The sequence below is a fragment of the Carcharhinus amblyrhynchos genome, chromosome 10, assembly GCF_965287045.1.
Source record: "Carcharhinus amblyrhynchos chromosome 10, sCarAmb.v2.hapA, whole genome shotgun sequence".
Lineage (NCBI taxonomy): Eukaryota > Metazoa > Chordata > Chondrichthyes > Carcharhiniformes > Carcharhinidae > Carcharhinus > Carcharhinus amblyrhynchos.
The window spans coordinates 82465346-82489539 of record NC_137333.1 but is presented as its reverse complement, the minus strand read 5'-3'; the positions used below and the strand labels follow the sequence as shown (position 1 = coordinate 82489539).

At 38.8% G+C, this 24194-nt stretch overlaps 1 protein-coding gene across 7 annotated transcripts in view; it reads left to right on the top strand.

Moving 5' to 3' along the window:
- The window catches only part of supt20 (SPT20 homolog, SAGA complex component), an 89042-nt gene that overhangs the window by 19487 nt on the left and 45361 nt on the right, over positions 1 to 24194 (top strand). For all 7 annotated transcript variants that reach the window (XM_080197480.1, XM_080197479.1, XM_080197474.1 and 4 more), the window contains exons 9-19: positions 497 to 550; positions 834 to 973; positions 1387 to 1543; positions 1646 to 1702; positions 4801 to 4872; positions 7154 to 7320; positions 9728 to 9760; positions 9865 to 9982; positions 11747 to 11855; positions 13281 to 13442; positions 22605 to 22914. In XM_080197480.1, coding sequence (XP_080053606.1) covers positions 497 to 550; positions 834 to 973; positions 1387 to 1543; positions 1646 to 1702; positions 4801 to 4872; positions 7154 to 7320; positions 9728 to 9760; positions 9865 to 9982; positions 11747 to 11855; positions 13281 to 13442; positions 22605 to 22914 — 1379 coding nt within the window. The remainder of the gene's footprint in view (positions 1 to 496; positions 551 to 833; positions 974 to 1386; positions 1544 to 1645; positions 1703 to 4800; positions 4873 to 7153; positions 7321 to 9727; positions 9761 to 9864; positions 9983 to 11746; positions 11856 to 13280; positions 13443 to 22604; positions 22915 to 24194) is intronic.

The following is a 24194-nucleotide window of genomic DNA, read 5'->3' as shown; positions in this document are numbered from 1 at the left end:
AGAATGACTGGAAGATTAATAAGGAGGAAAATATTAGAATCCCAGAGAAAGCTATATGAAAACCAGATGGCAAGAGTTTTGCTAGATCAGGTGTTCCTAAACTGGGTTCCACTGAGTGTGACTTCAATGACCAAATAAGAGTAAATAATATTCTTATTTGGCCATAGCAGTCACATGACATAATGCTGATCAAAGTGATTGCTGATTGAATAAAATAAATTCACAAATAGAAATTTAGGATAATGACAGTTTATGTATTTTTTTCAAGCCAAACTGTAGGTCAAAGTCAGCAAAAGCTTACACTCTTTAGTTTACTAGTTAGTTAACTTGGTATAAAGTGATTCTGCCATTTAATGATTTCATGATGCTTTCTTTTCTATAAGTTGTAATATTATGCTCAACTTGCCTGTTTGACGCCCACCTTGTAATTATACAATTTCCTAACCTGTAAAATATAATTGTTGTACTATACCAATCTTTATACTTCTTTCTGCAGACCTTGATTTGTGATGTACATGCAATAACAAGTGACAACCATAAATGGACACAGGTAAATTTTGCTGCATCTAACTTACATGGTAAATCTATTTAATAAGTTTATTTAATAAGTTTATTAAATTCATTTAATAAACTTTCATGTATAATTATCCCTGCTTGAAGGCCATGGAACAAAATCACAAGAAATTTTGGAATTTCTTCAGTTAGTAAAGACACACTTGTTCATAGTGGCCATTTTTTGAAAATTTAACTAAATATTTGTTGGGAGAAGTGTTGGGTTAAAACAGTGCAGGTACATTTATGTTACGTGAAGTTGATCTTTTTTCGTGATGCAGGACGATAAACTTGTTCTTGAGAGTCAGCTGGTGCTCCATACAGCAGAGCCCCTTTGCCTAGATCCTTCCTTCACAGTAACATGCACAACCAACAGACTTGTCTATAACAAACAGAAGATGAACACTAGACCAATGAAAAGGTGGGTGTCATCAATCATGTGGTAAAGTTTTATTTTGATATGCTACAGTTACTCAAAACCTCTTTCACAATTATAGCTATCTGAATACGTACTCCAAATCATTCTATTTTGTATGAGAGATGTATCTAATTCTTAAAATAAATGCCTCTCTATATTTTTATTTTCTGATCCACAACCAATCCAAGTCCATTAAATCTAAATATTTGCATCAAGACAGGAGGTGGTCAGAGACAGATAAGCAAGTTTTTTTTTGTTGTTGTTGATGATTTGTGCAAATTAACATGTAGTTTCTGTCCATGCAATAATTTGTATTTCTCATTGATTGTACAGCATTGTGTACTATGTTTTTGAACTGTGATTACTGGTTATTAATTTGGGTCATTCTAAGTGTTGACTGTGGCTACCTTCAATAGGTGTATGAAGCGGTACTCACGGCCAGCATTAAATAGACAACAGGAGATAACCCAATTCACAGCGCCACCTCATCTCAAACTGTTTGATTATCTACAAAAAAGAAAGGAAAGAAAGCCAGTACCACCCATTGACCTAAAAATTTCAAGAGCTGGAAGTGTATGTTCCATTTTTATTTTTTCCAATCGACTGCTTATATTAATTTATTGTTTTCAATTGCACAGTGTTCTAACATGAGTTCTTTTTCCCTCTTTTTGTAAGTGTGTTGATATGTGGAAGCAAAATCCATGCCAGCTTAGCGTGCCACCTGAAATTGATGTAAGTGTGCTTTCTTTGGAGTTCATCTGGCATGTTCTCTAATTAATCTCCAGAAATTGCTGCAAAATAGTTTGATTTATTATTGTCACATGTATTGCTATACAGTAAAAAGTATTGTTTCCTGTGTGCTGTACAGATAAAGCATACTGTCCATAGAGAAGGAAAGGTGAGAATGCAGAATAAAGTACAGTCTTAGCTAGGGTGTTGAGAAAGATCAACTTAATGTGAGGTAGGTCCATTCAAAAGTCTGATAGCACCTGAGAATAAGCTATCCTTGAGTCAGTTGGTGTGTGTCCTCAGACTTTTGTATCTTTCCCAGTGGAAGAACGTGGAAGAGAGTATGTTCAGGATGCGTGGGGTCCTTGCTTATGCTGACTGCTGAGGCAGCGGAAGTGTAGACAGTGTCAGTGGGTGAGAGGCTGGTTTGAATGAGGGACTGGGCTTAGTTCACAGCCCTTTGTAGTTTATTGCAGACTTGGACAGGTCAGAAGCCATACCAAGCTGTGATACAACCAGAAAGAATGTTTTTAATGGTGCATCTGTAAAAGTTGATGAGACTCGGAGTAGACATGCCAAATTCCCTTAGACTCCTGAGAAAGTAGAGGTATTGGTGGGGCATCGGCATGGAGGGACCAGGACAAATTGTTGGTGATCTGGACACCTAAAGACTTGAAGTTCATGATGCCTATCATTAATAGTGTGTTTTTAAAAGAATACAAACCAGCAATACATGATGTTAATAACCCAGCCAATGTTAAATGCTAGGATATTGCAAATTACAAAAGGGAAACTTGGAATGTCAGTTCCTAAATATTTGTTTTTCAAATTGGTGTAATGTGACAAAAGATATGAAGACCAGTGAGGAAGGTCTCAGCCTTGCTGTAATAATTAAGCAAAATGCATTTTATTAAATGCAAAACAAGGAACAAGACAGGCAATTAAAGATAAAACACTTAATTACAATAATGGCTATACACATCACTGAATTGATCCAACTCAAAATCCCTCTAATTTCCTAAACTCGGAGCTCAATGTCCAGTATGTTTAAACAAAATCCAGCGAAAGTTACCACGCTCAACATCTATATCTCTTTTGGGAATTGCTTCTGGTTTTTCAAGAACAACTGGCAGCACAAACAAGATTCCCCATGCAGTGGCTTGTTTGGAGTGAATGCAGATTCCTGCTGTGTGTAACTGTAATCTTGGATCAGCTTTGCTCAGCTTATCTCCGTGTTTTGCAGTAGTAGAGGTAGCTCAGCATTGGCCGTAGGCTGAATCTTTCATGCTCGCCAATGCCTACAGCTTTTTCCATTGCTCAGCCATCCCGCTGCCAGGGAACCTGCCATAGGGGCTTGCACTTGGCAGGACATACAGATCTTGCTGGCAGATAGGGCCAGAAAATCCCACCCAATAAAGTCACAAGATTTCACTTTTACTATTTTTACTTTGGTGAAGCAAACGGTCATCACCTGCTAACTCATACTTTAACAACAGGAATTAATAAGGTAAACATGCATTAACAGGCAAATTGGTCAAACAAACACAAACTGCACATCAAATGGCAGAAAATACCAGGACAGTTACCCTGAACTTTCTCAGCAACCCTGACATCAACAATCACTGTTGAATCCCAAAATTCTTTAAAATTTTGTCTTCCTCCTGAGGGATTTTAGCTCCTTTCTTTTGAAGATCTAGCCTCTGATTTCCCTCAAAAGCTAATCCAATTCCAACTGCCCAACAACTACTCGCCTCTTAGGTGCTTAGTCTCGTCTCCCAAGACTGTTTCCACTGAATTCATAAGGCTGCACCTAGCATTTAATTGTCAGCATGATTCTAATTCTGGTTGCTCTTGAGTAGAATCCCACTGCTGATGGGCTTCTTTGGTCCCAACGGCTGCTGTTCACTTTGGCTTCACTGAGCTGTTGGCTGCCTTGGGCTTCTCTTAACCTCTTATCTTTACAGTAGCACAAAGCTAGCAATCTTCTGATGCTTCCTCCAGCTCCTGACTCGCTTGAGGGTGGCACGATGGCACAGCGGTTAGCACTGCTATCTCACTGTGCAGGGACTGAAGTTCAATTCCAGCCTTTGTTGAATGCCTGTTGATGTTTGCACGTTCTCCATGTGTCTGTGTGGGTTTCCTCCGGGTGCTCTGGTTTCCTCTCACAGTCCAATGACATGTGGGTTAGGTTGATTGGCCATGCTAAATTTACCCTTAGTGTCAGGGGATTAACAGGGTAAAGGCAAAGTGTTATGGAGATAGTATGGGGTGGGATTGTAGTTGATGCAGGCTCGATGGGCCCAATGGCCTCTTTCTGCATTTCAGTGATTCCGTAATTCTCTCTGCCCCTCAAATTTATAGGTATGACCTGTTAACATGTCCTAACAGAGTTCTGCTCCCTACCCTAAGGCAAGATCGAATGCATTAACCCTGGGTATATTCTGTACCTTAAATTTTACAATTTCCAGTCAACCACAGGTGCCGACTGACATAAATCCAAAAATATAGATTTTCCCACAATTGTTGTGCTGATATCAAAAAACAAGAACTCATTATCGTATGTTTAGTGTTCTAGAGTCAACCTTCCCAAACTCTTCAAAAATCATGTAAAAGTTATATTGCAACAGATTTTGCGTCTGGTGGCTGTAAAATTGAATTCTCACAATCTAATCTGGGCAACAGATTATCTCAGTGTGTCAACAGCACCTTTAATTTGAGCCACATTTGATGCATAATATAATGACAATCAGTACGCAATAATTCTTTGACTTCTGTTCTAGTGAAAAGTACATGTTCAGCTTTGCAGTTAACTGGAGTTTCAGACTTTATGCATATTAGAATTTGACAGCTGTTTGTGGCCCCTGAAACCGAGCATCTGGAAAATGTGTACAATTGATGCAGTTTACTTGCATTCAGTTTGGGGTGCTCTGAGTGTTTTCACACCCTGCGTATAGATTTTTTAAATGAATTGTAGCAGATTTTTTATTCTTATGGTGGGAGAGTGACTCATTGAATGGTTTCTTACAGTAAAGCTTACAAAGTGAAAAACCCTTCTGTTTTCTCTTCATTAATTTTGGTTTCAAATTTGGCACTTGCTGCAGGTGGAAAAGTATGCAAAGGTGGAAAAAGCTAGCAAATCTGATGACTTGCAAACAGCTGTCTGGCCGACCCATGTACGTACCTCTGTTTTTTTGGCTTCTTGAAAAATCTTGTGGGACTTGATCAGACACAATGGAATTTCCAATTACAGTACTTCTAATTGCAGTGATTTATTACACTGGGAATGTGAGGCAAAATAGTCATGTGCCTCCTTCTAATTCAGCTTTATGTATTTATTGATAGTGACATTTTTCAAAATCATTTTAAGCATATTCATTGAAAATTTATCCCATAATTTATTATTACAAAAATTAAGTTACGAATTTGAAGGAAATAAATGTCACAAAGATTGAAAGGTGATTATAAGCAAGTATTTACCCTGTATGGTCAATTGCAAATGTTCGGTTGGACAAATGACTACATCCAAAATATGTATTTGATTAAATCTCCCTATACATCTTTAATGGCTTGTATAATTGAATGAGAGTATAGACATTTACTTTGGGGAGGGTGGATTTTCCACCCTCATTTTTAAGAGTGGGAGCAGCAGAGTGGGCAGACATAGAATGGGAGTCCCAAAGTGACCTTTGCAAGTGGGATTTCCCCAATCAATTGTTCCCACTCCCCATTAATGTTGTAACAGAAACCATAAATTTAAAATTTGGGAACTCTATTTGTATCAGTTTAAAAATCATCAGCCCTCTACACCTGATAGTCCATTCACGTTAAATTGTCCATTTGCATCAATGTGCCTGACGTGAATCATGACTGGTCCCCCATGACGTGCTCTTGGCAAGCAGAACCTCACTAGAAGCAAGTGAGTACAGCCCCTAAGTGCCTCAATCTACAGGCCTAAGTTGCCAGCCCCCACCTCATCAGTGTGATATCTTGGAACTGTCCTCTTCACTTCTTTGAGGCAAAAAAATAAAAAGTATGGCAGGAAAGCTCAGCAATGCTGCCAGCAGGTTACCCTCCATTTTTCCTGCCTTGGATGACTCTTTGCCAAACAATGGCAAAGTTCTGCCCTTGGTGACAGTCTTGATTATTTGCCAGGCATCATTTGTTCATTTAATGGCAATGTTAGGAGCAATGTATAACTTGTAAATTTAATTTATATTTTGTGTTACGAAAACTGGAAAATGATTTTTGCTTCATTTAGTTTTCTTATAAGTTTGATGCTGGGAAGTCTGGCTAGCCCCCTAACAAAAAGAGCAACTTGTCAGGATTTGTTTGTGTACGTACATTTTTAATGAAGTTTTCCAACGTTTGAAGTGAAAAGTGGGGTTAAAAATACACAAAAAAAACTGCTGTTACTGAGCAACAAGGGTCCACTGGCACACAGACCCAGAGTGGCTCATCGCGCCAATTGATCGGGGTGGCAAGTCGGATAAATAGCAAGAGAGACAAGAAACCAGGCACGAACCTGCTTTTTTACTTCATGAATTAAAAGGCCTGGATTGTTGGCATAATCAACCTCGCACCAGGGAAGCGCTGATTTTTAAACATTTTAATCTATTTTTAAATATTACCGGTGAGCCCAGGATGTAATAGTCTGGCTCAGTCGCGTCAACGGCCTCACTAGTGAAAGCCCTCACCGGCAAAAATCAAGCATGATCCCCACCAACAGGGACCAGACCTGTGGGCACTGCCAACCTGGAAAGAGAAATGAGATCCTGCGACTGAAGTTTGGAATTAGGGAACAGATTAAAGAACATCTCCTCAATGGTAGAAACCCCAGGATTACACCTGCTAACCAGTATAGAAATTACTGGTTAAGGGAGATTAATTGCATGTTTGATGGTGGAGGGAAGAATTCCAGTTTTTGGGAATCGTGTAGGCAACAAGAGCAGTCTGTGGCTTCATGCTTGCTTTGAGCTAGAAGTAATGTCCCTGTTAGTAGAGTAACTAGTGCTGTGGAGAACGTTTAAACTAATGTGGTGGAGAGAATAAACAGGATGGTGAAGAAAAGAATAAAAGTAATACATTAACTGGGTGAATTGTTACACCACAAGGTAGACTGGGATAAAGGTTGTATTGGGAATCAAGAGTGCGGAACAGGTTGTTTAAAAGGATTTATCCTGATGGCTTCCTAACTCAGTATGTTTCTGGTCCAACAGGTTCCAATTGTTTGTTTAGTTCTGGGAAATTAATTATGGCAAACAATTAATATGAGATTATGAGAACAATTAGGCTGTAGTGGTCATAACTACAGGGAAGGGATGCTCGATACTCTGGGTTGATAGAAGAGTAAAAGATTTATCCGGCAATTAAATTTACAGTGACGTCTCATCTTTAGGTTTACTGTGTAGCATTAAATGATGACACTAAGAATATTTAATTATTGAATTCTTTAAGGAAGCAAATGATGAATACGTTTTTGAGTGGGAAGGAGCAGATCAAGTTCATGCCTCCAAATTAACAATTTATCAGTCATCAGATGACCCCCTCTTTTATGGTAAGATACACATGATGAAGGACCCCAAACCAGAGGAAGAAAACGAACACTTGGTTACTCACATCCCGTAAGTAGACATTTACTGCACAATAGGATTAGGAATTATGAACATATACAGGAATAGACCAGTCAGCCTTTGAGTCTATTCCACCATATAATAAAATCATGGCTGAGATATTCTGGTCCCATTGTGGCAGGACCTGCCTTGGGAGACTTGGCGGTTGACCCAAAGGTCCACCCTGACTTCTGGCATGGTGGCAATGAAGTCACTGTGAAAATCCCCTAGTCGCCACACTCGGGTGCCTGTTGAGATATACTGCATTCACACATCTTTCAATTCAATCCCAGTACCATTCATAAGGGGTTATCTTTTGAGAGAAGGTTGGACAGGTTGGGCCTTTATCCACTGGAGTTTAGAAGAATAAGAAGTATGGTGGCACAAAGTAAAGTAAAAGTAAAGTTTATTTATTCATCACAAGTAAGGCTTGCATTCACTGCAACTAAGTTACTGTGAAATTCCCCTAGTCGCCACACTCTGGCACCTGTTCAGATCAATGCATCTAACTAGCGTATCTTTCAGATATTGGGAGGAAACTGGAGCACCCAGAGGAAACTCATACAGTGGCTAGCACTGCTGCCGCACACTGCCAGGGACTCGTGTTCAATTCCTGGCTTGGGTCGCTGTCTGCCCATAGTCTGCATGTTCTGCCTGTGTCTGCATGGGTTTCCTCCGGGTGTTCTGGCACACTGCCAGGGACTCGTGTTCAATTCCTGACTTGGGTCGCAGTCTGCCCGGAGTCTGCATGTTCTGCCCGTGTCTGCATGGGTTTCCTCCGGGTGTTCTGGTTTCCTCCCACAGTCCAAAAGATGTGCTGCTTAGGTGCATTGGCCATGCTAAATTCTCAGTGTATCCAAACAGGTGCCCGAGTGTGGTGACTAGGGGATTTTCACAGTAACTTCATTGTAATGTTAATGTAAGTCTACTTGTGACACTAATAATATAAACTTAACTCCAGGTAATGGGAGAGGTTGGAAAATTCCCCTCCATGGCTAATCTGACTTTGGCCCCAACTCCACCCTCCTACCTACCCTCTACATACACTCTTGTTTGTCAAAAATTCACCTAACTCTGCCTTAAAACTTCAGTAACAATGCTTCCACCCCTCTTTGGGAAAGAGAATTTCACAGATTCACAAACTCTGAGAGAAAAATTCTCCTCAAGTTCATCTGATATCCCTCATTTTTAAACTGTGTCTCCTTGTTCTGGTCTCTCCCAACAAGGGGAAACATCCTTTCAGCATCCATCCTATAAAGTCCCTTCAAGATCTTAAATGTTGAAGTAAGATCACCTCTTATTCTTCTAAACTCTAATGGATAGAGGCCCAACCTGTCCAACCTTCCCTCAAAAGATAACCCCGCATGAATAGCTGTGGGACTGAATTGAAAGAAGTGCAAAATAAATGTCTTAGAGTAAATCGTTCTGTGCTCCAACTTTAAAAAACGCTGACCCAAATTGGTAGCTTCACCCATTAATGTTGTGTTTAAGTTACCAAAAGAAATTTCAGGAATTTACCATTAAACCAAATGATGAAATTATACTCGTACATCTTTTGAGGAACTATCCGTTAGGAGTAATTATTATAATTATATATGTGATAGAAAAATCAACGTATCCACTCATATTCTATGTGATATCATGACCAAAGACCACTACTCACAATGCGACTTGAGGGAAAGCTGTAAACTGAATGTTTGCTCTCAGCAACCTGTAAGCAACAATTCAAAAATGGTAACACGGACACAAGAGATTCAGACTAACAATTAATTTTAAAATGTTTAAAATTGTGAAATTATTTAATTGAAAATTGCAACTATTATTTTATCCAGAATTTTGTTACGCCATTGTGTTTAAGGAAGAGTAATATTACAAAAAAAATTCTAGATTTGATCATTCGGCAGTATCAAAGTATTACTTGGGTTATATTAGCACTTCAAAAACATTTTATAGTTTTTAGTAAATATGTTAGATATGTCAGGAAATTACAAAATGTTTTATAGTTAATGGACTATTTCTGAAATGTAACCACTGCTCTTTTTAGCTGTGGTAGCGGCTAGTTTGTCCCACATCCATGAAATTAATCAATCGGTTTTTGATACTTGAGGGAAGAATGTTTGTCAGGAAGCTAACTCTGTTCTTCCTCAAATAACCATAGATTTTTTTAAATCCACCTGAGCTGGCATGTATATTCTTAGTTTCACGTTGCATCTAAAAAATTGTGTCTCAATGCCGACTAAAGTACCAGCTTAAACTGTGCACTCATGTCTGTGATAGTGCATGAACCCAGTGCATTCTAAGTCAGAATTGTGAATGTATAACTTGCAGAAGTTTATTTGCAATTGAATAGTTTAAGTCTATACATTTTTTTATATTTGTTCCATGCATCTCAACTCTAAAACGTTGTTTTATATACCAGGTTCCCAATAGGCACAAAAGCAGAAGCTGACAGGTGAGTGCCCTTGGTTTTCCTCTCCTCCTCTACTTACACACTGTTTATTACAGAGTTTTCACCATCTGGGTTTACTGTTTAAAACCCATCTTGTTAAACTCTAGGTTTGTAAGGCAGTATTTTGAGGTTTTGCAGCAGGACACCAAGTGCCCAGTGAAGATTTCCCGCAACTCAGCTGGCTCAGTTAGCCAGAGTCACTTGTCACCTGGAAAAGAAATTGAGGTGGGTTCACAATAGTATGCTTTTACTATTTAAAGTTTGGGTTTATATTCAGAATTGTTATGTTTTTAATCAGTCCATCCTCTTGATATCTTTACCCATTCCATTGCATAGTCTTAAGATCATGTCTTTAGTGAAATTATAATTGAAATTAGTTTTTCATTAAACACGATGTATTATTTTGAATAGCAGAACCTCAAGCAACCAGCTCCAACACCTTCGGTGGTCCTCCAGATTGCTACACAAAGATGAATTTGAGCATTAAATAATTACATCTGCATCCCATACAAATTCCTGTAGAACTGCAGTCTCTCCTGTTCCTAATTCCAATGCAAAATGATGTTTTTTCCATTTAAAAATAAACTAATATTTATATATGGCTACTGATTTATTCTTGAAAGCGCAGCATTTCTTAGTTGAATAATAAACTAGTTATGTTACCACTGCCAGCCAGCTATTTTATTGAAGATGATGAACAGGACTTTAGTGTAGATTTTTTAAAAATAGTGATCGCTACGCTGATCTTATTCTATATGTAAGTATATGCATGTTGATGATGAAAACCAATCTTACAAAACAAATTAAGCCCATAATTTTCCTTCAGGAGTGCTCCAGTGTCACATGACTCACTGAGTTTCGTTGCACATTTTGCAATAGTCATAACAGTCAGCATATTGGGATATTTTATGCCCTCTCACGTGGTTTGGAGACAGAGTACTTTGGCGGGAGTGTGGTCTGCGAGCATCCTGTCGCCTTCCTGCTTCCATCCAATTTAATTCCAGGATGGGAAGGCCCATGTCAGACTTGCTGCCCAGTTGCCAGTTGAGGCCCTTAAATGGCCAATTAATGACCACTAAGGCCTCATCCAGCTGCCACTGGTATTCGCCCAGCTGTGGATGGATCCAACACCATGTGGCATGCTGTGTGGGCTGCTTTTTCCTGACAATGGCAGAGGGTTCAAAGGTTCCCGGTGCCTAACCTTTGCAGCTGACTCCCCTCACTTCAACCCCAACCCCCCCCCGTGACCTCTGCGCCAGAAAACCTCTCCTGTCATGACATACCTCTGGGCTGTGTCACTTGATCTTGGATCTCTGGTCTGGTGGCAGTCCTTCCAGAAGCAACCACCACATCACCAGTGATGCTGGTGAGCAGAAGCAGCTGCCACCCTCTGATTGGCCAGCAGCTCTCAGTGGGTACTAGATTTCAAGGCCCGGCTGGTGGCCACTCCTACCAGACACTTAATACTGATGGGTGCTCCTAGACGCTCCTAGACAAGGCAGTGCATGTCTATTGCAGACAAGTCCTCCAACACCTCTATTAAGTTCTCCCCCCAACTCCCCAAAGTTTGCAGAGGGTGGAAACAGTTAAGCTGTAAACTAAAGCCTCTGCACTTCAGTAATAACGAGTGTACTTGTTAAATACTATGACTTAGAATATTGAAAATAATTAAACACTAGCATGCTGTGCTTGTCAAAGTGAAAAGCACCATGACTGAAACTTTCCAGTTGTTCACACCGGTGGGATCTTCTGGTCCCGTCGATGGCGCACCCCTGCTGCGTGTTTCTCAGTGGCGTGAGGTGGAGTCAATGGGAAATCCCGTTTACAGTGACAGGATCATTATATCCCACTACCAACCAATGGCACGCTGCTTCCTGCCGTGAGAAACACGCCGCAAAAAAGTCAGAGAATTCTGCCCCATGTGTCTGAAAGGAAAAATGTGTTCCATATGTTATGCTGAATAACTATTTGATTTGTTTTTACTTGTAGCAATCTGAAGACATTTCTGGATCTGTCCAGTCTTCTATACTGGGGAAGGGTGTGAAATATCGACCTCCATCCATTAAACTTCCTAGTAGCTCAAGTAGCAGCGCTTCAGGTAAATTCTTTCATAACTGAATTGTTTGTATAGCAACCTTAATCATTTCTGATTATGCTTATATTGGTTCATGCACAAATGAAGATGATTACATTTCAGAAGAACAGAACTGAAAAATCTGATAAACACGTATCGCTGAAATGTAACATGACTTTGTAGGAATATGTTAAATATTAAATATTCCAAGCTAGCCTTTTTTTTAACAATGTCAGTTATTGAATTGTTCATTTTACTTCCCTGACCAATCTTTTCTGTTTATATTTATGTTATAGTTAACTTAATCTAAAGGGATTCTTAAATCCAGATCCAAATGATAATTGTTCTAAGTATAGGTTAAAGTAATGCATTGGCTTTACAAATCATTGTCACCTGATGATTATGATTGCACAAATCAAAATAGTGATAGTTCTCACATATGTTCTGCAACAACACTGCCAGTAAAAGACACTCTTGACTGATACCTGAATAATTTTTTCACTTCGTCTTGCACAGAGAATGGGGATGGGGGCGATCGGCCAGGGTAGTGACCAACCTGGCCAGGGGTGGGGGGGCAATCGGCCAGAGTGCCATTGGCTGGGGGTGGGGTGGGTGGGGTATTGGGACAATATCTGAGGGTGGGGTGGTTGGGCGATCAACCAGGAGGTCAACAATCAGGAGTGCAGGGGAAGGTAGGCGATATCCAAGGAGTGGGGGGCCTGATAGACCTGCAGTGTTCAGTTGCACAGAACAGAGATCTGCGCATGCACAATAGCACCCTCTAATGTGAGCAGCCAGCTTTTACTGTTTCTACTCCCCATACTGGCATGAATTACATTTTGCCTTTTTTTTGCCATAAGATCGCGTCTAAAAGCTTACTGAAAAAATGGGCACGATTCCCTTCCACTTTAATGCTTGTTTGGCACTTAGAATTTTTTTGGTAAGATATCCCCCTAAGATGCTATTTGTGATATTAATTGTAAGCAACCTACTTACTATGTGTTCCCAATTTGAATGGTTTGGCTATCAAGAATTTTGGGGTTGCATTCTGTAGAAGCCTGATGCTTCTTTGAAAAAAAATCTAATTGCCACAGAATGCTGGGAAATGTGTTTTTTGGTGAAAATAATGATAGATTGATAAGTAAGAAGTTAAAATAAGTTGCTGATCAATCAGTAAAAAACAGCTTTGTTGGATCAAACCACCTATTTCTGTTCATGAGGTTTTCTTTTTCTCCAACTGTTAGAAAATAGGAAGAGATTGGTAAAAGCCAGAAAACAGGTCCATCCACATTTCCCATAGAGAGAATAGTATAGAGGATGGCTTAAGAAAGGATGACTAAAAAAGGAGCAAAGAAAGTATGGGGAATGGAAAGTTAAGACCTTGGTTTTCCCAAAATGGTAAGCTTTTTAAGTAGTGTTAGACTAAAATATATTTGTGATCTATTTTAGGAAATGTCTTTAGTCCGTTGCAACAAAGTGGCCACCTGAAATCCACAACTCCCCCTCCTACTACTACTAAAAGTGCTAGTTTGTCTAGAAAACATTCTGCGGATTTTAATCAAGCGAACATCCTCTCACCACCTGCCATGTCTCCAGTGGGTACATCACAAAGTGAGTGGAATAACTAGCAACATATTTGTGGCTAGTTCACTACGTTAATGGTGTGCATTCATGTTAATAAGCTAAATTGCTTCGTATGGCTTTTCCCTAAGAATGCCTTTCTCTAATGTTGAATGTGTGCCACATTTAAATGTATAATTTAATTAAGTTTCATGTATATAATTGTATATTACAGCATTTTGTATGTCTGTGTACTCAAAATAGTCAAAGTAAAAATAAATGAGTGCTGTGGTTGACAAATTGAAACGTTCATAAGCATTGGTGTAATATGAATGTATAAAAGATTTGATGACAAACGCCAGTGGTAAATTCAAAGAATTTCAAAATTTGAGCTTACATGCTTAAGTTGTGAACATCTTAAGGTAACCTAGTTCTGTAACTAGTTATTACTGCAAGAAATTGATCACACATGAGCCTCAGAAATGGCTGTAGAAATTTGAATTAGGGTTATGTGATTTGCCCAGAGATGATATCAACAACTTGCATTTATATAGCACCTTTAAAATAATAAAACTTCGGACAGTGCTTCAGAGGAGCGCTATCAAACAGAATTTGAGTCCAGTCCACCAAAGGAGAAATCATGACAGGTAGCCAAAAGCTAGGTCAAAGACATAGGTTTGAAGGAACATTGTAAAAGAAGAGAGAAAGGCATCAAGGTTTAGGCAAGAAATTTCAGGGCTTAAGAACATAAAATGTAGGAGAAGAGGTAGGCCATTTGGCCCCTTCAGCCTGCTCCACCATTCAATAAAAACATTGCTGATCAGATTGTGGCCATAATTCCGTTTTCCTGCCTAGCTTCCTCTCCCCACAGCCACTCCCAAACCTGCCAATTATCCTTTATTCCATTGTAAATTAATAATCTGTGTATCTCACCCAACCCTCACTGCTCTCTGGGGTGGAGAATTCCAAAGGTAAATGACCTTCTGAGAGGAAATTGTTCATCATTTCCATCTTAAATGGGAGACCCCTTATTTTGAAACTGCATTCCCCAGTTCTAAATTCCCTGATGAGGAGAATCATTCTAAGTGTCTACTGTGCCAAGTCCCCTCAGAATCTTTCAATAAAATGTAAACTGGACACGTTTAGGCGCAATCTGCTGCATCTTCCCTCGTAAAACAATTCCAACATCCCGGAATCAACCTGGTGAACTTTCTTTGAACTGCTTCAAATGCAAGTACGCTCCTCCTTAATCAAGGTGACCAAAACTTTACACTACTCCAGGTCTAACCTCACCAGTGCCCTGTATAATTGTAGCAAGACTTTGGCTGGGATTTTCTGGCCCTTCCCACCGCCCTTTGCTCGCTTGCAGGCGACTGTCTTCCCCTCGAGAGTTCCCTGGTGGTGTGGCTCATTAGTAAAGCATAAGGCCACTGGCTTTGGCAGGACTGGAAGATCCCAATGGCGAATAGAGTTCATAGAATCCTTACAGTGCAGGAGAAGGCCATTCAGCCCATCAAGCCTGCACTGACAACAATTCCACCCAGGCCCCCATTCCCATAACTCCATGTATTTATCCTGCTAATCTCTCTGACACTAAGGGGCAACTTGGCATGGCTCTAATCTGCACATCTTTGGAGTATGGAGGAAAACCAGAGCACCCGGAGGAAATCCACACACACACAGGGAGAATGTGTAAACTCCACACAGACAGTGGCCCAAGACCAAAATTGAACCTGGGTCCCTCGCGCTGTGGGACAGCAGTGCTAACCACTATGCTACCATGCCGTCCAAGAAGTTGCTTTCCCTGCTTCTTTAAAACAAAATAATGCTGTGTTTGATTTGTCATGTAAGTAATTTTACACAACTTTAACCCTTCAATATTCCGTTTTGAAGATTGAGATCATCAGTGGGAAAACATGCAAACTCCACACAGTCACCCTAGGCCAGAATTGAATCCAGGTCCCTGGCACTGTGGGGCAGCAATGCAAACCACTGTGCCACCATGCTGCCCAATGGATGTGTCCTGGGAGAGAATCCCAGCCTTTAAATCTTTTATTCTCTGTCCTCCATGCAATGAAAGCCAAAATTCCATTTGCCTTGCTAATCACTTGCTACACCTTCATTATTTATTATTCATGTTCGGGTGTGTCCAGATCCCTATGTACAGCAGCATTGTTCAGTCTTTCTCCATTTAAATAATATTCCATTTTTGAATTTTTCCCACCAAAATGGACAACATCACATTTTCCCAAACTATATTTAATGTGCCAGTTTTTTGTCCATTCAATTAACTTACCTATATCCCTTTGCAGGCTCTGTGGACAGAATTTTCCAATCCTGCTCACCCAAAACCAGAAAATCCCACCTGAGGTCAATGGACCTTTACATAGTCCTTGCCTTGCCCTTGGCGGGCAGGACAGGAAAATTCCTCCATGTGTCTTCTTCACAACAACATGCTTTCCTACCTGGTTTTGTGTCATCATCAAACTTGACTACCTTCATCTAAGTCATTAATACAGCTTGTAAAGAACTGTGGCCTCAGCACTGATCCCGAATAGAAAATGACCAATTGTATCCCAACTTTCCATTTCCAGTTTGATAGCCAATCCTCCATCCACATTAATATATTACTCTCAACAGCATGAGGCAACTTAAGATACAGCCACCAGTAATGAAGTGATGAAAATTGGGGTAGCACAAAAGGGCAGAGTTGGAGGTGATTTTGGAGAGTTGTAGAGCAGAGGTTTCCAAGATGCTGAGGAACAAGGTCATGGAGATTTGAAATGAAGATAAGAACGTTAAAAATTATGTGTTGCTTGGCCAAGATCTGATGTTGATCAGAGAGCATATTTGGGATGCATGGACATGGCTTGGTGCTTGAATTAATTGGTAGCAATTTTGCTTGTAGAATCATTCTCAACTCCATTTGAGCATATAATGTAGATGAAAACTGCAGTGAAGGTCAGAGAGTTGATATATTATCTATTTTTGGATGACATGTTAAACGCACCCCTGATCTGTTGCTTAGGATGGGTGTTAAAGGTTCTGCAGAAGTACATAAAGAAGAGCCCGTCACTACTACTCCCTCGATTATTACTAGTTGAAACAGACATGGTTGTTTGTGAAAAGTTGCTGACACAGAATGACAGCCATGTTTGTTCACATAATAATCACTGCACTTCCAAAAGTACTTCACTGTGCGGAGGGTGCCCGCTCAAAAAAGACAGTAGGACTAGGGGGCACAGCCTCAAGATAAAGGGGAGGCGGTTTAGAACGGAGTTGAGGAGGAACTTCTTCACTCAAAGGATGGTGAATCTCTGGAATTCTCTGCCCGTTGAAGTGGTGGAGGCTGCCTCGCTAAATATTTTTAAGAAGCGGGTTGATGGGTTCTTGATAAGAGAGGGGATTAAGGGTTATGGGGAGAGGGCGGGAAAGTGGAACTGAGCCACGACAGATCAGCCATGATCTTATTGAATGGCGGGGCAGGCTCGAAGGGCTAGATGGCCTACTCCTGCTCCTATTTCTTATGTTCTTATGTACAGTGCTTTGCAGTGTTTAGACACGAAAAGTACTATATAAATACTGTGATATATTTCAATGTAAATATTTTGTAGCAATGATTTTTGTTCATTACTACATTTCTGCTTCAATTTGAATTTCTTTGGAAGTCACTGTACTTTCACACCATTGTAATAACTGCATCAACTTTATAATACATTGTTTTAGTTAACTGAAAAAAGACTTTAAACAGGGAAGTAACCAATACGTGAGAGCACCTTTGTGAAAATACAAGTGAAACTTGCTGAAAAAATTACCCAAGAGGTAATTTCTTTCTTATAATTGATAGTGTAGATACAATGCTCTTTATTTGAATTATCATATATCTACAGCTGCATTGATATAAATGCTTGTTAATTTGCTAACATTTAATGGGTGCCTGCCCTTAGAAATGCTGAGTTGGAAACTAGTATGTTTTTCCCCAGTGCTGTTTATTCATAATCCTTATACTTGAATCTATTAGGGTACATGCAGATAACCATTTAAACCTTCTATAGAATAAAATAATGCCAGGAGTTATGGAATTATTGTGACAAGATTTACACACATTAAAATTGAAAACAATGTTGCCATAAGTATCCAGTGGTTGAAATATTTCTGAAATATTTTTAAGGATTTTTCCTGTAAGATAAATGCAGCATTGCCAGTACCATGAGCATCCGCCTATACAAATCCAATCTTTTGGTCACTTACAATTCAAGCTGTGTTAATGTCTTGAATCCAGTTTGGTCTACGCGAGTTTGTATAGAGTCCCAAACATAAGATTTATCTCAGACGTTGGCAAAACAGGTAAATTTAACAATAAAAAGGGCTTTTGTAGATGGCAGAGGAGTACATTAATTCTAAGGTTAAACACTCCTTGAATTTGTGGCCATGATTTTAGATAGTGTATGAAGGCTTGATGCATACTTTAAGTTAGAAATGATTTGAAATACAACAATATTATAAATTTGATTCTACTTCACAGGTCATAGTTAGTAGGGCATCCAAGTCAGGGCAGTCACAAGAGATTTCCCATACCTGAAGAATTCCAGACGGTTTATTTAAGTTTTTATTGAGTGGAATAATTGTGCAATTCTCAAAATTACTTGCTAAGAATTTTTAAGCTTTAAGTAAAAAAAATAAGCGTAGTGACAATCTGAGTGGAATCTATTGGGGAAATTGTATTAATCCTAGAAATTTAAAGTAATAATGTAATTCTATACTTTTAATACAGATTTCCTTTCTGAATCTTTGCAAATGAATCGAGTACTCAATTTCAAAGAGCAGTCAGTGACAAATTATTAGTAAAGTTTATAGCATAAATGTTTAATGCCATCTTCGCTATAGATTTATTAATATTTCTTGACGATGGCATCATTCTCTGCAATTTGTACCTCACTTTACTTAATAATAATTAAAATTTATGTCTGCCTTGTACCATTTTAATTACCTAAAATGTGATACAAACAGAATAAAAACCATTGGATGCAACATATATACATACTCTGCTTGTTACATTAACTGTAACTTACCCTTCTACTAGTGAGGAATTCTCATCAGACTATAGAAAGGTGTAAGTTATGATATGATGACCCTTGTTTAGTAGTCATATTTATTTTACAACAAATGGAATAGATACAGTGCAATATGAATACACTACACACTGTTTACAAAGTGACCATGCCTTCATTTGCAACTATGCCTCAGATTGCTCATCATGTAGGTTGAAGACTGTTCTTGTGGTGCAACTAAATTGCTTTGTGCAAGCATAATATTTTAAAATGGAAGAAATACCCTAAGGTTAAAAACTTGATTCCTATTTAATGATTGGAACTTATTTGTTAAACACTCATTAAAATTAGAGTTAAAAGAAGATCCATAATTTTTCCCATCACTAATATTCAAGAATGAGCATTTGTAGGATGCTATGTTGGTTAGACCATAGATTATGTTGAAGGATGGTCTAGCTTTGCAAAATGACCTTCCTTATCTGTACTACTTTGCAGTATGGTTAGCAAATGATCCTACTATGAGAACAACATGAGAACCTTCAAAAGGTGGAATCGTTTCCTGTGTTCATTAGGATTAACACAGACAATTAGATTCCTTTCCTCCAAAAACAATTTGGCCACTATAGAATGCGTTATCCCATCCACCGTCAGCAGTCTAAAGGAACCTTTCAGGAGAAACAGACACTTTTCAAAATTTACTAAGTGATCCTGCAAGACTTCTGTAGAGCACAGAAAGTAACCCTGACAATTTTGCCAAGCACAAGTATTTTAATTTTGCAGGGTAGGCAGATCTGTCTGTGCTAAAATTGCTATATTAGTTATCTGTAGTAAAGTGTAGTTTAAAATACGATGAAATTATTATTTACTGCTTGATATAGTCCGTCACTCTTTCAGTGAAAGCATACTGACTCTTACGTCATCCTTCCCTCTGAATGCCCTGACAGAAAACATTTTTACTTTTCATCCCTACAGCTCAGAAGGATGTCATTGGCCCATTGAACCTGCACTGTACACAATCCCACCCAGGCCCTATTCCTGTAACCCTACATGTTTACCCTGCTAGTCCCCCTGACACTAAGGGGCAATTTAGCATAGCCAATTAACCTAACCTGTATATTTTTGGACTGTGGGAGGAAAGTGGAGCAGCCAGAGGAAACCCATGCAGACACAGGAAGAATATGCAAATTCCACACAGACAGTGACCTGAGACTGAAATTGAACCCAGGTCCCTGGTGCTGTGAGGCAGCAGTGCTAACCACTGTGCCATCCTCAGAGATACTTTCCCTGCTTATTTAAAAAAATATAATGCTATGTTTGATTTGTCTTATAAGTAATTTTACTCTATTTTTACCCTTCAATACTCTATATTGAAAATTGAGATCATCAGTGGGATTATTTTCAAACCCCACGTTCATGGCTCTCATGGTCCAAATAAACTGATGATCACTGCCTGAAGAGTTTCTCGTAAAGCACATTAGTAATGGTTTAGTCAGCTGCCCAATTCCAGCATACCCAATAGGTATGCCTTATTCAAGGAATTATGAGGTTTTTTTTGTTTTGATGAACTGTCCATGACTAGCACTGACACCTAAGGCAACCTTGACATAATTCTTAGGAATTCTGACCAAATATTTTTGATGCCTAAAATACTGAGAGCCAAGTATTTCAGTCATCTGACCTCTGAGTCAGAAGGTTGTGAGTTCAAGTCTCACTCCAGGACCTGAGTGCATAAATTAAGGCTAAGACTCCAATGCAATGCTGAAGGAGTACTGCACTGCCAGAGGTGCTTTTGGCTGAAGTGTTAAACTGAGACGCTGCCTGCCTACTCAGATGGACATTAAAAAAAAAATTCCATGGCACTATTTCAGAGAAGAACAGGAATATCAGACCCAGTATCTTGGCCAATATTTATCTTTTAATCAACATCTCAAAAAGAAAGATTATCTGGTCATCTCATTCTTCTTTGTAGGAGCTTGCTACATGCAAATTGATTCCATTATCTTACTGCAAGTGACTTCGCTTCAAAAATAGCTCATTGGCTATAAAGTACTTTGGGGTGTCCATTGGTCATGAAAGACGCTATATAAATGCAAGTCTATTACTTTTTTTAACAATCATTAAATTGAGATTTGGGGAATTTGCCTTGTCTTCAGCCTTTCTAGCTAAATTATATTGTGGGCACTGAAGGCATGGCTTGATAAAGTTGACCTACAAATTAGGACAAATCAAACTTGATGACAATAGTCTTCGAGTTTGACTGGCACACACAAGGGAAATACCTCTATTACAAAAGGATTCCTAAACACTCAGAAATCTTGAGTCCAGTGATGTAACAAATCTTCTTAGTTAAGGAATGGATTGAAACATTAAATATTAAAGAAACAAAGGGCATGTAAACAGCTAAGGAAATTATGGTTTTGAAAAATGCAAAAAAGGTGACTGGGTTGGAGAATCTCAATAAGAATTACTTGCAACAGGTTTAAAAATGAAAATGTAGCTGAAGTACAATGTTCCTGGAATCAATGTCTGGACCAAAAGGTTAGAGAGCACCTAGGGGGAAAAAAGCTTCATTGGAGCTGTGTATGAGCAGTGACTGCCAGAGGAACACTTAATAGTACTACAACTACAGGATGGGAAACAAGTAAAGCCAAATCAACTTCCAGGATTCAGTTCAATGACAAAGTTTACACATCATAACAGTACGCAGAGAAAGAGAATTACATTAGTTTTATATATATTTCATGTAGATTTTAAAATCTTTCTTCTGAAATTGGATTCATGGGCACAGCACTTCAAAACAAGCATATATGCATATAAAAGGACTAATTTGAAGTTTCTGAATTTAAACTTTGTAGTGTTAATGCAAGGTTAATACCCATCAGTCCCTCCTGACTAGGATGTCTTTGCTGATAGACACATGGATTAAAACTTTCAAGGTTTGCAAGATTTTTCACTCGTCAGTAACTGTTTCAAAACCCCAACATAGAATAAATCATTGATTCCTTGCAACACCTTCGAGCAAACTTGTCTCTTTCTCATTGTGTGGACTGTGAAGAACATTTATAAAGTGCCCACTGAACTCCTTATCTGATAAAAGGAGAACTAAAATTAAGCTAACATGTGTTCTCTTTCACTTGGTACAAGTTGAGATTTCTCTTCAGATCTTTTAATTGTGGACTCTCACGTTGATCTGTCACTGTATAAAAAAACAAGGAATGTAAACTTCGCATGTTACACTGTGTTCTAAGATATAATTTGATTTTATATAGTTTTTACACTTCAAAGAGAAACTATCTTTAAGACACTTGTTAGAAGTGGAACTATTGTTAAAACTGTATTCTTATCACGGGAACAAGTTGTCCTCAAACTTCAGTAATCTGCAAAAGTATTTATTTACCAATCTCTAAAAGTAGACTCACATAAGATAATTTGTTTCTTTTGCATGTATAACAACTGCTACATTTGTATTAACTGTGAGATTATTACACTTAGAATGGCCTAAATTCACCCCAATGGTTCATTATCCCATTAATTGGTAGGATATAATATTGAACCATTTAATTGTACAAAATCACGTGCTATCTGTTAAATATTTGAAAATTTTAAGATGCATAGGTAAAGCTGAAAAGTTTTTTTAATTCATTTATGGATGTGGGCATTGCTGACTGGGCCAGCATTTATTGTCCATCCTGAATTGCCCTTGAGAAGGTGGTGATGTGCTGCCTTCTTAAACTGCTGCCATGTGCAATTACTGATTTATATCTGACATTACTGATTTACATCTGATGTTACCAATTTATACCTGGTGTCTTCCAATTATTGATTTATATCTGTATTTTTCCATTAACTATTCAGGTAGTGGAAGATTATTTCTAAGTCTAATTTTCATACTTGTATACTGCATTTGTATTGTGTGAGCTATTATTTCCTTCAAACTGAATGGATGGAGAGTGACTTGATTAACAGTTTACAGATGACCTTGAAACCTATTTAACAGCAATGTATACAATCGCAAGTCACTATTCCTGTTTACTTGAGTGAACTATTTTTTCCCCCTTGGCATTAACATTAAATTGTTTTTTTTTGGGGGGGCAGTTTTACAGAAAACCTCTGTATCGGTTTTAAAGTAATAATGTGGCACTTTTTTTTTCTTGATGAGCAGGATCTGGAACACCCAAGCCATCAACCCCCACACCAACCAACACCCCTTCATCAACTCCACACCCTTCTGATGTCCAAACCCCAGCATCTACAGCCACTCCCACAGCTACTCCTCCACAAGAATCAGGCCTCAATCCGCAGACCCTTTTAACCCCTTTTGCCCAACAGCAGATGGCTCTCAGTCAAGCTCTGCCAGTAATGACCATACCTCTTTCCAGTATGGTAACTTCCATTACAACAGGGAGTTCATCCACCCAGGTGATGACAAATCCAGCGGGTCTCAACTTCATCAATGTAGTGGGCTCTGTATGGTAAGAATATTCTAAATCTTTTAAACCTATCATATTTTATTTGAATGTATTAATCTTATAAGATTGAAGTATTTTTTACTTTTATTCAAGATTGTGGATTTTTGTTGTTCCTGACTCTGACAACAGATTCTGGATCAGTGCCATATATATAGTTCCTACACTCAACATTCTTCACGTACCACAGGAACAAACCAAAGTCACCAGTGAAAACTCGTCACTTTTGATGCCATAGTGACAGACCTCTTTCTTCCATGCCACTCTACCCTGTTATCATTGCGGTACTTATTATGGTACTGCATGATAAGTTTGTTTTACAGTTTTCCTGAAGTCTGTGCATTTTATTTTGTTTTACTTGTTGGAGAGATTTGGTGACTTTGAACAAATAAAGATTTTAATTTCCCAAGTGTGTGCAAGGGTTCATGGCAGTGGGAATGATATCTTAACATAGTTAGACAATCAGTCAAGTGGGGAAAGGCAGACAGTAGGAATAAATAGGGCATTTTCAAGTTGGCAGGTTGTAATTGTTAGCACCACATGGATCAGTGCTAAAGCCTTAGCTATTTATAATCTATTTTAATGACTTAGAATGACAGAGCTAGGTGGTAATGTAAACTATGAAGGGGACACAAAATGGTGTGAATGAGATATAATTAAGTGAGTGGGAGACAAGCTGGTAGATGGAGTGTAATGTGGATAAGTGAGAGGCTATTCATTTGAGAATAAGAATATAAACTTATAGAATTTTTTAAAAAGTGTGAAAATTATAAATGTTGATATTCAGAAAGTTCTGGGTACTCACAAGAAACACAAAGTGATGCAGGTACGGCAAGCAATTAGGAAAGCAAATGGCACGTTTACTTTTAATTCAGGAGATTAGAGTGCAAGGAAGCCTTACTACTATGTGTAGGACTTTGGTGCAAGCATACCTGGAATCTTTTAGCCTCCATAATCTACAAAAGGATGTTCTTACCTTGGGAGTAGTACAGCAAAGGTTTTTTTGACTTTTTTGGGATAAGATGGCAGTGCTATGATGAGAGGCTGAGTAAATTGGGCCTATACGATCAGGAGTTTAGAAGAGTGGGAGGTGATCTCACTGAAATGTGTATAATTCTGAAGGAATTTGACAGGATATGGACAATGACAGGAAATATCCTCTGGCTAGATATGTAGAACATGGGGTCACGGCCATAAAGGGGGCCATTATTTAGGACTGAGATGAGAACAACTTTCTTCCAGAGGATTGTGAATCTTTTTAGTTCTGTACCCCAGGGGGCTATGTT